General features: G+C 35.1%; 2 protein-coding genes across 3 annotated transcripts; one reads left to right on the top strand and one right to left on the bottom strand.

The window, feature by feature from the left end:
- Nucleotides 1-312: 312 nt before the first annotated feature.
- LOC147386165 (uncharacterized) lies at nucleotides 313-5,456 on the top strand. Of its 2 annotated transcripts, none has more exons than XM_086422992.1 (7): nucleotides 313-630; nucleotides 711-969; nucleotides 3,702-3,905; nucleotides 4,025-4,676; nucleotides 4,773-4,876; nucleotides 4,969-5,028; nucleotides 5,114-5,456. In XM_086422992.1, the coding sequence occupies exons 1-7, from the start codon at nucleotides 457-459 to the stop codon at nucleotides 5,167-5,169; spliced, it is 1,509 nt and encodes a 502-aa protein (XP_086279118.1). In that variant the 5' UTR covers nucleotides 313-456; the 3' UTR covers nucleotides 5,170-5,456. The 2 variants fall into 2 exon arrangements, with proteins under 2 accessions (XP_086279118.1, XP_086279119.1); XM_086422993.1 differs by having other exon boundaries at nucleotides 336-630; nucleotides 3,705-3,905; nucleotides 5,114-5,454.
- Nucleotides 5,457-5,741: 285 nt separating this feature from the next.
- On the bottom strand, nucleotides 5,742-11,219 carry HCEF1 (high cyclic electron flow 1). Its single transcript, XM_086422994.1, has 4 exons — nucleotides 10,708-11,219; nucleotides 7,359-7,586; nucleotides 6,106-6,612; nucleotides 5,742-5,997 (listed from the first exon to the last, which is right to left on the bottom strand). Exons 1-4 carry the CDS (start codon nucleotides 11,137-11,139, stop codon nucleotides 5,926-5,928), a joined length of 1,239 nt encoding a protein of 412 aa, XP_086279120.1. The 5' UTR covers nucleotides 11,140-11,219; the 3' UTR covers nucleotides 5,742-5,925.
- Nucleotides 11,220-15,392: the final 4,173 nt, after the last annotated feature.

Here is a 15,392-nt window from a genome sequence, read left to right as displayed (position 1 = left end):
TTTCAAAACACTTGAGGGTATCTCTAAATTAACCATAGGGCATGTGCCGTATATCTAAAGCTTTAAGTCACCCAAAGATAAGGGCATTTAGGTTATTTTCTTTTAGTATTTATTAAGACACAACCTAGGTCAAGGGGGTATATCATCAGTTTCAAAGCACTTTAGGGTATCTCTAATATTAACCATGAGGCACGTGCCGTATGTCTGAAACTTTAAATCACCCAAAAATTAAATTAAAAAAATAAAATAAAATAGAAATCCCGCCAACTTATGAGAATTCTCCTTACCGCTTCGACATTTTTACGTTATAATCTAAAAATTTTCAAAAGCTCCCGCGTTCTCTCTAGTCTTTTTATCCTTCTAAGTTATTGGTTTCTCTCTCTCTCTCTCTGTAGTCTGTAACTTCTCTTCTTCCATTTCTCTTTGAATCTATCGTGACTTTCTCCAAGAAGGAAAATGGTGAAGCAAACAAAATCAAAGAAAACAGAGAATTTAGGGAAGGGGAAGGTCACTCCAGTCCAAGTTGCCTTCATTGTAGATCGATATCTCTCTGATAACAACTACACCCAAACACGCTCCTTCTTCAGAGCCGAAGCGTCTAACCTCATCTCCAAAACCCAAGTTCGAGAGGTAACTAAGTCCCTACATCTCTCTCTAGAATTCTTCCTGAATTGGGTCTTTTAAACTAACAAGTTTTTGTTGATTTAAAGGCGCCAAAGAGTTTGTTGAGTTTAGATGCGATCTTGGATGAATATATATGTTTAAAGGAGCAAAAAGTGATGTTGGAGCAAGAAAAGGTCCAGATGGAGCATGAGAAAGTCCGGGTGAAGGCTTTGTTGCAGGGTATGCAGGAAGCCATGAACGCTTACAATTCCAAAGGAAGCATCTCTCCACCTTCCATATCTGCCAAAGAGACCAAACCAATGGCTCTGATCCCTCAATCAGACCAAAGAATTGGATCCCCGTCAGGTAATGTTTTGGTAGTTTAGTTCCGTGTGTATTCTGTTAATTTTCAAATTAGGATTTTTATTTGTTTGTCCTTTGTAACATTAAGATCGGTTTCATATATATTTTTTTCTTTCAAAAGAATTGCTCTGAATTTTCCATACGATCTGTTAAATTTCAAACCCAGAGTCAGTTTTTGCAATTTTATTTAGAAAACTTAGGGTCAGTTAGGAGTTATTTATTTTTTGCATAAAATTTCAATTATCTTCTTTGGCTCTAAATATGGCGACCCAACAGGATCAAATAGGAAAAAAAAAACAAAATAACACATTAGACAGACTTCTACAATCTACATTGCTAAATGAAACCAAGATAAATTATCTTACCATGATTTCATTATTAGTGTAGGTTAAAGATATTACCTCACCCCTAAACTCGAATCTCAATGATGATCTCCCTCTGATTCCTACAAAAAGTCCCAAATCTGGGAGATTTTCCCAGATCAAGACCCTTCAATAATCAAGTCAGCAATAATCAACAAAGGATGGGTTTAATAATGAATCCAAAATTCCTGTACCTATGTGATGTAGCTTATATTTATAGATGAAAATAATTTTAATCTCCTTTGGCAATTTCTTCTGAATATCTAGCAGCTGATCCTTATCTTTTAGAAAATTAGAATCCTTCTATCTTTATCTTCTTAATTCTGAATAAAATGATAATTCTTTCTTATTTCTTATACTTCTAATCTTAATCTGGGGATATCATCATAAATAGAATCTCAATCAAACTAGGAATTTTTCTGCTGAGATTTGCATTAAACCTCTTTCCGTTTCTATATCTATTCTTAAGTATAAAGATCACTCAACCGTTTTTAGACTAGTGTCATGTAGTTGAGTCCCATTTTGGACTCAGGAGAGTTGACACGTGGGGGTCTCAATTGGAATCACTCATCCACTGAATCAATTATATTAACCTTAATATAATACACGTGTCGGCCTTGGCTCACTTTCTTCATGCATTAGTGACCACGTGGTCCCATCCTATTGGTCCACACCATTGACATAATTATACACTCACAGTTAATACTTTGTTACTACTTGTTAGAGTGTAAGGTACGGGTAATGCCCATGATTCCTCTAAGGGAAAATTTTGATTTCCTCACACTAATATGGGCCATGAAATGTTGATTTCGTCTTCCCTTGATTTCCATGTAGTAAAGGTATTTGTCACTTCTACTTTGATGCACAAGTCAAGACTTCTAGTAATTTGGGGTTTCTCGGCTATTAAGAGAAAACTTTGGAGCATTACTCCTTTTGCTATTTGCTGGGAAATTTGGAAGGAAAGAAACCTTAGGACCTTTGAGGGGAAGGAATCCTTGGTTCAAGGCATTATTTGTTCCATATTGGGGTCTATCTTTTTGTGGAGCAGGCATTTTGATGAGTCAAAGTGGATCTAATTTGAAGACTTCATAGCCAAGTGGGATTGGGGGTGTAGCATTGTTGTTTGGTTGGGTTTTGTTTTTTTGGCGTTTGTTTGTACTTTTCTTACTCTCTTTGTTTTGTACTTTGCTTCATGGTCTCCACCATGCTATTGATAAAGATCTTTAATTTATTAAAAGAAAGAAAGAAAGAAAGAAATAAAGACTTTTAACCAGAAAGGCATCAAACAAGCAAGAAATGAAAACAAATCAATATTTAGTGCAACTGTTTAAGAAAGTGATTTATTGATAACTTGGATGATTATTACATATTTACATGAACCTTGAAATGGTATTTCTAGAGATTGCATCAACCAAGATTTAGTAATTTAGTCTAATATGAAGATCTTAATTAATATAATTACTGACTATTTAAATTTAAATATACTAATCACCAATACTTCCTAGTGTAAATGATACTAATTGATTCATACTGAAGGGCTACTTCTCAATCACAACCTTTCACATGATAAGATACCCTGATAATGACAGAATGTATCTCATACATCGTTATACATTGCATCTCATTCTTTAACAAGTATTTGTGACCCCTTCTTCCTCTTCTCATTATAAATCTCCCATCTACTTATAAACTTTGCAGGGTTAATTATCTACTTGTAAACTTTGTAGGGTTATATTTATCTCTTGGATTTCTTGCAGTGGATTCGAGCAACTTTCCTTTCTAGATCTCTTTCTGTTTTTAAATTGGGAAATTTACTATGCCGTAGCTTTCAAAGAATCTTCATTGATTTTGTCTCAATTTGTTGGTTGGACAAGACTAATTGTGTCTAACAAAGTTTGGATCTCATATCAATCTTATCTTGTTGTAACTAGGTTGGGATCTTTGATTATGCTTATCTCAAGGTCACATGTGATTCTGTGAAAAAAAGCCAATATTTAACCTCCACAATTCCCACTTAAAGAGTTGGGATGTGGCAGGGGGGGTTACAAAATCTTAAATTGAAAACCTTTGATACTATTTATAAGTTTATTGAGAGTAAAATCGATAAATTTATTAAAAATTGGATGACTACTTTGAAGCTCAGAAAGTTGTCTTGGGTGGTTTGTGCTTTGAGTTGAACCAAACTTCTTCATCCTCCTTTTTAAATAGAAAAGTTGTCCTAGCTGGTGGTAATTTCCAAATGTTTTGAACTTGAGTGGCATCAAGTCATGGATCTGCACTTCTTTACATAGATGATAGCATTAGGTTGTGAACTAAATTCATTCAACGACAATTTATTGAAATTGAAGGATTTCATTTTTGTTATTTTATTAGCAGGCTATCCCATGAATAGAACCTCTGCTGCAACGTCGGTTCCATGGCTTTCCAACCACACTGTTGAACCCACCAATTTCTCAACTCCATCCACCAACATTCCCTCTCAAAACAAAAGAAAAGGTTCAAGGCCTGTCCCTGATGTCCCTCCAACTGCAAAGAAAGCTTGTAGTCAAATAACCTCAAAGACACTGCCTGTTGGAGGTAACTTTCTATAAAAATTGCAACAAGTAAAAAAAATAAACAAACAATCCCTGTTACATTCAATATTAATGTTAGTGTTGTTTTTTTTCATATATAATTATTATAAAAATTCCTTGTAGGTACTAAGATACCGTTGCAAGCACAGAACACAATTGGTGCTCAAGGGATGGTTCAGCGGCAGTGTTCTATGGTTAAATCCTTATCTCGTAACTGTTTACCGGGTGCATCTACTGTTGCAAAGAGCCTGTTCAATCAGCCTTCTTCATGCATTCAAACCGATTCACCTAGTCCAAAGACCCCTCCACAAGGATTGACCTCTCTAGTTGATAAATCTGTTTCTCCACAAGAGAGTTGCTCCCTTGTTAATTGCTCTAACAACAATATACCTCAAGAGATTACCCCTACAAACTGTCCCATAATTTCTTCCGATACAGTTATTGTTAGCCCGTCCAAACACCTTACTTATTATTCCGTGGAGAGGAGCCATTATATTTCTTCTCCCTCACCTGTTAAAACACAGTTTAAGAGGCTTGGAACAAGGGATCATGTAAAAGGGAGACTTGATTTTGGTGCATCTGATGCGCCAATGTGTTCCGAGAATCATACAACAGCTGAGATCTCTACATCAGCCGGTGAGGGATTGAATATCTTTGATATGGATTTCCCGAATTTTGATATCTTCGGGGCAGATTTATCTCTCTCGGAATTTTTAGTTGATATTGATCTTGAATGCGGCCAAGCCATGAATCCTACTACTGACCTCATCTCAGGGTAACATTTGCTTTACTCTGTAGCTAACTTTTCACAACCTTGTTCTTATTCTTACTATACTAACTCTAGTTTTGAATTTTTATGATTTATATGCAGATCACATGAATCAGGGGAAGGAAGTTTCGAGGAAAATCAAACCTTATCTGAATTTTCATCAAGTTTAACGACAGTTCTTTGTGAGAAAGACATGAATGTACAAGGTGGTAATACTCATCCTTTTTTAAATACACATACTCCATCCATGCTTTCGATTCTTATTAAAATCCTTCTTTGTTTTGTTATGCATAACCAGGTCAAGATTCTTTGGCTTCGATGAAATCTGTAACCAAATGCATAAGAATTTTGAGTCCAGGTATCTATACCATCTAATTCTTCTTTCATTCCCCTTGTTGAATTGTAGTTATTTACATGGGTTCTTTGTTTGATTCAATTTGCAGCTAAGAATCAAAGAAGCCCTTCAATGGATCAAGAGAATCAGTTAGCAAGAGATTGACTGAATTAACAATTTAGACGAATCTTAGGCTGACAACTATCATCTACAGTATTTTTGCAGCTAGAGATGCTACCTATGTTCAAAGTTCTAATTCAGAATTGATATTGGTCTAACAGTAACATTACATTTCATTGTTCATATTTCCTTGCCCTTCAATCTTCTCATTCAAAATCTTTCATTTTCTTCTCTCCTTCTAGTGTGCCAATGAACCTAATTTAAATGTTGTGGACACATGCGATTTTCTCTATAAGAATGCTAGTATGATAAATCTGGATGCAGACCTTTTCGTTTCATGAGTGTTCTTAATAAATACCTTGAAACAATTCCATGCTTTTACTTGTTTAACAGTGTCATCTTAGTCACAATTTAGAGGTTAAAAACATCTAATGTTGTGAGTTGTGACAACGTCTTGACCATTACAGGCAGTTTCCCTAAATGTTCCTCAAGAAATGGCATTAGCATACACTTTGTGGTTCCTGCATGGTTAACAAATTATTCCAATGGAATAAATGAACATATATGGTCCTTTTTATCTTAGACTTGTTTCTGCTGTATTTCAATGTCTCCCGCTCTTTAAAAAAAACTTGATCATTCGACAGTGAATTGTACACAACTTTTGGAAAAAAAAAACAATATAAACATTACATGCTTACAAGAAGTTTAACAAAAAATTGGGACAAATGTCCAATTTTAGGCCTCTCCAAAGCTTTTGTATTTAGCTCAAATTCTTGATGAACATTATCTTATTAAGTGAAATCAAGCCAAGTACTTCTCCAATTTTTCAACTTCTTCTGTGCTTCCAATGTAAAGTGGAACTCGCTGATGAATCTGCCAAAGAAACATTGCATAACACATTAACTATCTTTTTGCTTAATGATTTTTACTATTTTTGTATTGTATTGTATTGTATTGTATTTGCTGCATAATTATGCTTACCTCAACTGGTTGGATATCGAGTACTCTATGATGACCATCTGATCCTTTCCCACCGGCTTGTTCTACCAAGTAACTCATGGGTGCACACTCGTATAAGAGCCTCAACTTCCCATTCTTACTCTTCTTGTCTCTGGGGTACCCATAGATTCCCCCATAGAGCAGTGTCCGGTGGAAATCGCCAACAAGGCTGCCTATGTACCGGGCAGAGTATGGCTTGCCACTTGGGCCGGGGTCCTTGAGGTCATCGATGTATTTCTTCAGCTTATCATCCCACATTTGGTAGTTGCCTTCATTGAATGAGTATATTTTACCCGACTTAGGTATCTGAATGTTCTCATGTGTTAAGACGAACTCCCCATACATGGGGTCTAAGGTGAACGCAAACACCCCATTCCCTATGGAGACCACAAAGATTATGGAGCTTGAGTACATGCAGTAACCAGCAGCCAATAAGTTGCTTCCAGGTTGGCACACGTTGATAACACACCTCTGTTCCACTTGTTGGAGCTGCATTGTGCCATGTGTCAAGTGAATAAGATTCCTCAAATAGGAATTTACTGCTTATTTTTTTTGTTAACTTTAATGTAGAAGGAATGATTCGTTGTGGCATAGGTGGATCATTCAATTTATAGAAGTAGTTCCAAAAGGCAATAAACTAAAGGAAAGTAGAGTGGGTCGGTTGGGCATGCTCAATGAAGACCAATTACAACAACCCTATTTAGATGAATATTCAAGTTGAATGTTCTATAAAAACAAGAGAAAGACCCAAATGAATGTGAATTGGTTATGGTGAAAGCAAACACTACCACACTTCCAATAATAAAAATGTGGAGAAACAAGATTTTTAGCACATATAAGCATGATGATGAATGCAAAGGAAAATCCTGACAAAAAACTGGGATTTTTTGAAAAAGTCGAGATTAAATCACGATTTTTTCAAAAAATCACGAATAACAGTGATTTAATCCTGATTTTTTAAAAAAAATCATGAATTGTTTTTTGTTTTTAGCATTTTTTAAGTATTTTTTATTATTTAATAAATAAAATACATATTTATACTTGAAATAAATATTTTTTACTTTTTAATCTATCTGATGTTTTCCCGAATGCAAATAAGAACTACAAAGTGTCTGTCCACAAATGAAATGAGATAATAGTGATTCACTAACATGGAGAATTTTTTTGCTGGACACATGGTAATAGGCATTTATTTAGACTAAAAAGATGAATTAAAGCAATTCAGAGAGACTTACTGTCGTGTTATCATCATCGATATCAGCGAGGCACTCATCATTGGGACTATATATTCCAAAGATTGATCCAGTGGATACAGCAGCATCAATGTTGGATGATCCATCGAGAGGATCAAAAACCACAATGTAATTGCCAGAGTAACTTTGCTCCACTGCAACTGGAACGTCCTCTTCCTCTGATGCTATAATTCCCGTTCGCCCGCTTGACTTTAGACAATTAGAGAACACCTGCATTTGCATTTAGCAGTTTTTATAAGGCATAATAAGGATGTATTATACATGCAAGGGATTTTCCTGGATGGGCAATCCATGGAAGTATGGTGCAACTGGATTGTTACACATATGGCAACTAAAGTGGCCTCTCAAATGGCTTGTTTATGTAACCAACCCTCTTTTACATGGAAAAAAAAAAAAAGAAAGTTGTCATAGCTTATAAATTTGGGGGTCCAACTCAAAATTAATTGGCAATGAGCGGAGAGGCCCAAGAGCTTATAAGGAAAGAGGCAAGGCAATGAGTGTCAGATGTACGACTAAACTCAACACACCCCACACTTGTGGGACGGACTGGGCCAAAGTATGTGAGATATGAACTGGGTGACGTAGAGGAGAGAAAGGCCTGGTCTGATACCATAATAAATTTGGGGGTCCAACTCAAAACCAATTGGCAACGAGTAGAGAGGTTCAAGAGCTTATAAGGAGAGAGATAAGGCAACGAGTGTCTGATGTGGGACTAAACTCAACAATAGCTGAGAAGTGCAATACATGGTAGGGTATAGTCACTGCCCATGTGGAGAATCCTAAGGGATGTACACTTGATGAATCAAGTAATCCCATTTCCACCATTTGTAATGCATCTCAATTTAAAAAAAAACAAGTTTTATAAGACAATGTTATTTTTTATGGAGTAGAAATTTGCAATCAAGAGACGGTTATATCTATAGACTGAAATGTTGCCAAAAATGGACTAAAAAAAATAGAAATAAAATTTAATTACAACAATCCATATGAGGAGATGTTGCCAAATTTTCCATGGTTTCGATTTTATAATGTTAACTTTCATTCTAATCAAATTTAATTACAACACCGTGCTGATGTGGCAATGTGCACGGAATCATAGTTTTTTTTTTCTACGAGTGAAAGGCATCACGGTTATGTACACACCTCCATGTCAGCTCAGTTGCGAACGTAGCGTCCTACACAGTCACTCTAGGACAACACTTTGCAATAGGAAGAAGTTCATTAATATGATTTAGTTATATGATAGAAATGTTATTGACTTAAATTGAAGTAAATGAAACCAACGTGCATTGGGCATAGTAGCGAAGGCATCCCTCCAAAAAGGGAGAGGTCTTGAGTTCAAGCCTTCTTGTTACCTCCCAAAGGGATTTATCCCTACTTATGAGTTACAAGATATGGTGCTTTAAGATGCCAGTTGCCTCGCCCCTACTAGTCGGGCGTAAGGGTTCGGAAACCCCGTCATAAAAAAAATAAGTAAAAGAAAAAATGGAGAAATTTTTTATCTGAAAGATTTGCATCTTGGAATTCGAAAATTTCAAATCTCAAGGAATGCAAAATTGAATGGAGGAAGTGATTTTGTTCAACCGATCACTTATAAACCTAATGCTGGACCAAAATGGCAAGAAGTTGAGCAAAAACAGCCAACAATGGCACAACAATAATCAGCCGCTAGTGTATAGGAATTGAGTCCGACTTTGAAATACCTCCTTGGAGAGGGTTCCTTCCAAATTTTGAAGCGGGCTATCCGCTTCAAAGTTTTTTTTTTGTAGGAATTGGTCTTGGATAAAATTGTTTTTAAGAAAATATTGATAAAAACATCTTAAAAAAGGGTCTTGTTAATGTGTGCCCTTAACGTGTAATAGATACACTTGGGAAATTGAAATTTATATTGAAATTACACTAAAAAAAATTATTTTTACCAAAATACCCTCATATGCATGTTCCCAAGGTGTATTTATTGCACTTTAACTTATGCTCTTAGGGCACATGTTAACAAGACTCGTTAAAAGATGCCACATGTTACCACTTACAACAATCTTTTTGGTCAATTCACAGATTGGATTTCTTGCCCAAGAATCTAAGACTAAGCCTCAAGACTAATTTTTGATTTATTATTCAAGATACTTAAATAGAATGCTTAGAAGTAGTTAATGATTCTCAATTTCGGTGAATAAATTCATACCAACAAAACATGGGATCTACTAGTTGCACACCAAACTTGAAAAATGACCTTATTTTTTATAATCTCTATTTTAACTAGGGCTGCAACCTGGGTGGATTGGAGGTCAACTCGGCTCAACCCAAGTTATATAACCCTCAACTCGAGTTCAACTCAACCCAACCATCGGGTTAGAGCTCATTAGTCCAAGCACAACCCAAGATTGAGCTTGGGTTAGCCCAAGTTAGGGAATTTTGGGCGGGTTGGGCTCAAGGAGCAAGCGTAATTTCATTTTCAAGTTAGGTAATTTTGGGTAGACTAAACTCATTTCTCTCTCTCTCTCTGTAAAATTGATGTAAAAACAACTTTTCATCTTCAAAAATCTGTAAAATACTATACTCAAACATACATAGCAATAGATTTAAATGCAAAATGAAAAATCAATAATTTTTTTCCCTTACTTTTACAAAAATATTAAAAAAAAAAAAAATCATTTTTTAAAATAAATAAAAATATTTATATGTAAATATATAGCATCGGGTTAAATTGGGTTACTGGAGCCTCAACCCGAATTCAATTCAGGTTAAGATTTCTTAGCCAAGGCTCAACTCATTTTCCATTTAACTCAACCTAGACTCACCCATCAATCGGGTTGAGTTCGGGTTAGCCCACCCAAGTTGCAGCCCTAATTTTAACCTACTAATTGTGCTAGTGCAAATTGTAAGCATACCAACTATTTCTTACCAAACGTATTGCACCCAAAATAATTTATGTGAGCATGGTAAAGAAGAAAAAAAAAAAAAAAAAACAAAGGAGTGCAATCATCCAAAAAAGAGGAATTTTTAAGTGATGGAGTGCAATTAGTAGTGGGTGGTGTGCAACTAGTTGATACCCAAAACATTCGTAACCTTAGTGGGCCCGAAGATTGTGCCGCGTGGCAGCATTGTAATCTAACTCCCTGAGATGTTCACACCATTCAATTTTCACTTGTACGGCGCAGGTTAGAACAAAGGCTTTCCGTTACTGAGATGGGATAATATTCCCTAGGGATTTCAATTGTCTGTGTTTTTCCTCCCATCTCAGCCGTATGTTTGCTTCTGTTCTGTACATCAAACCTCATTTGAGGTTAGAAAAAATCCGTTATTTTGTTAACGATAACGGAAAAAAAAATACCTCATTTGAGACAACGTCGAGTTTCTTCTGGTCTTCTCCTTGAATGTTAACGGCACCCTGTACACCCGTTAAATTGGAAATACTGGCTCTCTGTACAAGAGATGCGATCTGCTTACAAGCCATCGAAATGCTAGATAGAACTATAGTCAACTCTGCATCAATGTCCCCTGCTTGCTCTTGCTTCAATAACCATCCAGTCAACGTTTGTATCTCAAACACACTTCTTTTCTTTCTTACCGTTTCCTCTGATGTTGTCCCCACTGCGGCGCACCGTACTCCTCGGTATCTTTTGCTGTTAGGACATGAGAAGAGCGTCTTAGCAGCGTGTGAGACGACGCATAGTTGGAGAGGAGAAATACGAGAGATTGAAGAACTAGAACTGGAGAGGAGAAGCTGATGAAAAGATGAAGACGTTGAGATCGCTGTAACCATGATTTTGTTTCTCTACTTTTTACCTGATTTCCTCTCTCTCTCTCTCTCACTCGATTCTCTCTTCTTTCTTTCTTAATAGCCGGATATTAGATTGAATTGTGTAAGCGTGGCGGAGTTGTGAGGCTGGAGAGAGATTTCTGTTTTAGTGGGTCCCACTTATCTATACTCTTTGGAGTTTGGTCCGTTCGTCTTCCTCTCTCAGCCTTGTGTCTTGTGAGCAACTAAAGACGGGAGTTTCATTATCCTGTAGTCCAGAGAGTAGGTTATCTAGCCAACTCCATAACTATTTTGAATTTTTTTTTTCTCTAAGAAGAAAGTCAATCCAGTCCGGATCGAAGAATCACACAAAACCACGCGTACAGAGCATCCCCAATTTGCAACCCCATATATCTTTTGAAAAAAAATATTTGCCAAGTAAAAATCAATCAAAGATTTCACAAAATCACAAAGTGATTAATCACACGAAATCACATGTATTAAGGGCATCTCCAATTTACAAAACCACCCAAGATTTCATCCATGAGTAACTTCAACTTAGCATCCTTTACCTATACTCATAAGTCTTTTAGAAATTGTGGGTTGTAATTATGGGTATCCATGTATGCATTCCAACTCTGCTATCCATGAATTGTTTAATAATTTTTTAATTCAATTCATATTTAGAACTTTGTGAAATTAACTTATTTTTAACCTAACTACCTGAATTTTTTTCTTAAAAAAAAAAAAAAAAAAAAGATGGATAACCAAGTGGGAGTATCTTTTTTTGGTATAAAAAATGTCAAGACTCAAAAAATGGGGAGGGATGGGTCTTGGCTTGGAGACACAATTTTTGGACTCTACCACTCAAAACAACACTTGGGAAGGGATGAGTAGAGGGATGGGTATTGCTTTAGAGTTGCTCTTACTCATTGAAATCTTTGACTGACATTCTTTGTACAAAAACATCTCTCCTTTCGATTTTTTCTTTTTTCACAAGAAAGTAAATCTCAATTCTATAGAATCCTAGATTGACCAATCAAATGAAACCACGTGTTTTGAGGGAATCCCCAATTTGCAAAACTACCCAAGTGGGTTACCTTACATGCACCATTTTCTTGTATCTTTTGTACAACACTATGTGCACCACTTTGGATTAACCTTAGAGTAAGGCTATACAATGGCCCATCAATGGGTTGGGTCTAGCCGAGTTGGGACTTGTAAAAGACCTTTTTTTTTAATACTTTTTATTTTTAAATTTTTATGATGGAGGTCTCTGGACCAGTATGCCCGACTAGCAATGACAAGGCAACTAGCCTCTTAGAGAATCATACCTCACCCAAAACCCTAAAGTACATGTAATACTTCAAATACCAAGTTAGCCGAGATAAATCCCTGTGGGTGGCCAACAAAAGGGATTTGAACTCAAGACATCTCCCTTTTAGGAGGGAGGCCCTGACTACTATGCCCAACACTAATTGATTTGCCATAAAAGACTTGGTACAAGCCGGACGTAACTAATGGCCTGATCGAGCAAATACAAGTACCCGTCCAAACTTTGGTTGACCTAGGAGTATTCATACATTGGGCCAGACCTAATTTCAATAATATCTTTCATATATAGTCAAAATATAGTTATAACATAATATAAACTATCGGACCGGGCCTGGCCATCCAATGGGCCTAGATCCCTATCCCCGGTTTAACCCAAAACATGAATCAAGCTTAACTAGCCCAATAACTAAATGGGTCTTGTAACACTCACCAAACCTTATACAGAACAGGTTCATTTGTAGCCTTAGAAACATTCACAAATAAATATGTCTGAAAGAGATCCATACATAGCTTAAATTTCTCCATAGGCTCAAGTCTCTTAAAATTATTATTATTATTATTTTTTTTGAGTGCTGATTTTTTAACTCAATCTGACATAATAACTCAAAAAATCACTGATGTGGAATGTGTAAGAACGGTAGATTTTTTCCTTCGGAATACACAATTGCACATGTTATGGGGATGTGCAATTGTGTATCGCAAGGAATGTTTTTTACGATTCTTGCACATGCCACATCAGTGAGTTTTTGAGTTATTTTGTCATAATTGAGTTAGAGAGGCATTACATTATTATTATTATTATTATTTTAAAATCTTTGAAAATGTTGTAGCACTTTTAATTTGTAAACTTGTTTGCGATGAAAATATTGTCATTAACTACTCCACAAGATCTCACAATAATATATTGATTATATTCATTAAATTTTTTTTTTTAATTTCTATTATATATCTAGAAACTTGAATTTATTTCACAATTAATTTTGGAAAAGACACATTGATATGCACATACTAATAGGGTAAAGACAACTTAAAACCGTGGGGTGCTAAGTGTTGCACATTTTATTACTAGCTAGAGAATTTTAAAATATTTATTTTTTGTTATTATAGATAAATTATTTTAAATGCATTAATAAATCTAACCAAGGGAAAAAGTGCAAAACAAATGTAGAATTAAATAAATATAAAATTATTTAGTGGTTCCTGATATATGATTTTCTTTCTAAATGCCCCAAATTTTGGGGGGCTTACTTAATGAATAGCCCAAATAGTAAAGTTTGTGCCCCACACCTCTAGAAAAAGCACTTGTTTTACCTTACCTGAGTTCTCCAACTGCTATTTTCACATTTTTACCCCTTATTTTTGGAAGAATAGTTACATATTCATTATTATGAAAATTCAGGCATAACTTTTTATTTTGGTGTATGTTCGCTACTAATACATATGATTTTTGACTATTTCGTGATACAATAGTGAATTCGTCACTTTTTAAAGCATCGTAATTATTATTTTTATAGATTAGTGATTTGCTTACCTATTTGTTTAAAAGTAATGAAGTCGTCACTTTTGAATGATGATTTCATCACTAGAAAGATCTTCATGAAATGCACAAAACACATACATAAATATAGTTAAATGGACTCTCAAATAAAAGTTACATTTTGATTAGGGTTGTAATAATTAGATTTCATTGATTTAAATAGAAAAAATAATGAGTTTTTTTTTTATTAGCCTAGGGAGTATCCCCATCATTGGTGAGACTAATCTACATGGGCCGCACGCACCATCCAACACCCTGTCATGTGTTTCTGCATTTAAGCAATCATATTCTATGGAGGGGCATGTTGAGATTCAAAGACACGACTTAGGGAGCAAACCTAGTCGCTTCTTACCATCTCAACTAACCCCTTGAAGGGTTAAAATAATGAGTTTACCCATTCTTAAAAGAAGCACATTTATGACTTTCTTCAATGTCTAACAATGAATTTTCAATATGAGTAATTTAGTAACCCCCCCCCCCCCCCCCCCCCCCCCCGATAAATTGATCTTAGATTTTTCCCTTTACAAAATGCAAGAATAGGTTTACTATCTTCACCTTAAGTCAACATACCTTTTTGTTGATAATTTAATGAAGAATTTTTTTTTTTTTTTTCAAAATATCCTTCATTAGAACTTAAATTAATAAATAAGAAATTTAAACAAAATCAAAATGTCACCATTAATTTATACTAAAAAAAGAGACGTTGACTTTAGATCAAGGGGGTGAACCTAATCTTGCATTTCACTGAGGGTAAACCTAATATTACCAATTTTACAAGTTTTTTTTATATACTAAATTACCCTATCCTTATTGTTTAAATGTGGTGATTTTATATATATTTTTGTTTTCATTTCAATAATTCAGAAGCCCGAGTTTGCTGTTTATTTTGTTTAAAGTTGACGAAATCTAGCTCAAACCTTAATTAGTGCATAACTTTTGTTCCAAACATCAATTTGATTATTATTTTAAACCTGCTTCGGGTATTTCGTGAGGATCTATTTAGTAGAATATTCTTCATTTGAAAAGTGTGGACTTTTTTTTCTTTTCTTTTAAACCAATAAAATGAAAACCACAACTTTGCAAAAATGGTTAATTTGTCATTTTTAAAATTGTTAAATCCTTAACTATTTAGATCTTCACAAAATACCTAAAATGGGCCCAAAATATTCAATAAACATATATTTGGTTTAATATGTTACCCAATTCGTTTCTACTAGTCTGAACCACGAACCGTTAAGAAACAAATCAATTCGTGGTATGGTTTGTACTAGGTACGTAAAATCAAGCGAACCACTAAATTTTGGTTAGGTTCAACGAACCCAAGCATGAAATTTAACGAACCAAATACTTTTTAATTAATTATTATTATTAATTTTCATTGTTTATCTTTAAAATTTAGATTATT

Source organism: Akebia trifoliata, chromosome 14, assembly GCF_017979445.1.
Source record: "Akebia trifoliata isolate Shusen 1 chromosome 14, ASM1797944v1, whole genome shotgun sequence".
In the NCBI taxonomy this organism is placed as follows: domain Eukaryota; kingdom Viridiplantae; phylum Streptophyta; class Magnoliopsida; order Ranunculales; family Lardizabalaceae; genus Akebia; species Akebia trifoliata.
The sequence above is the reverse complement of the archived record's forward strand: the minus strand, read 5'-3'. Positions and strand labels throughout refer to the sequence as shown.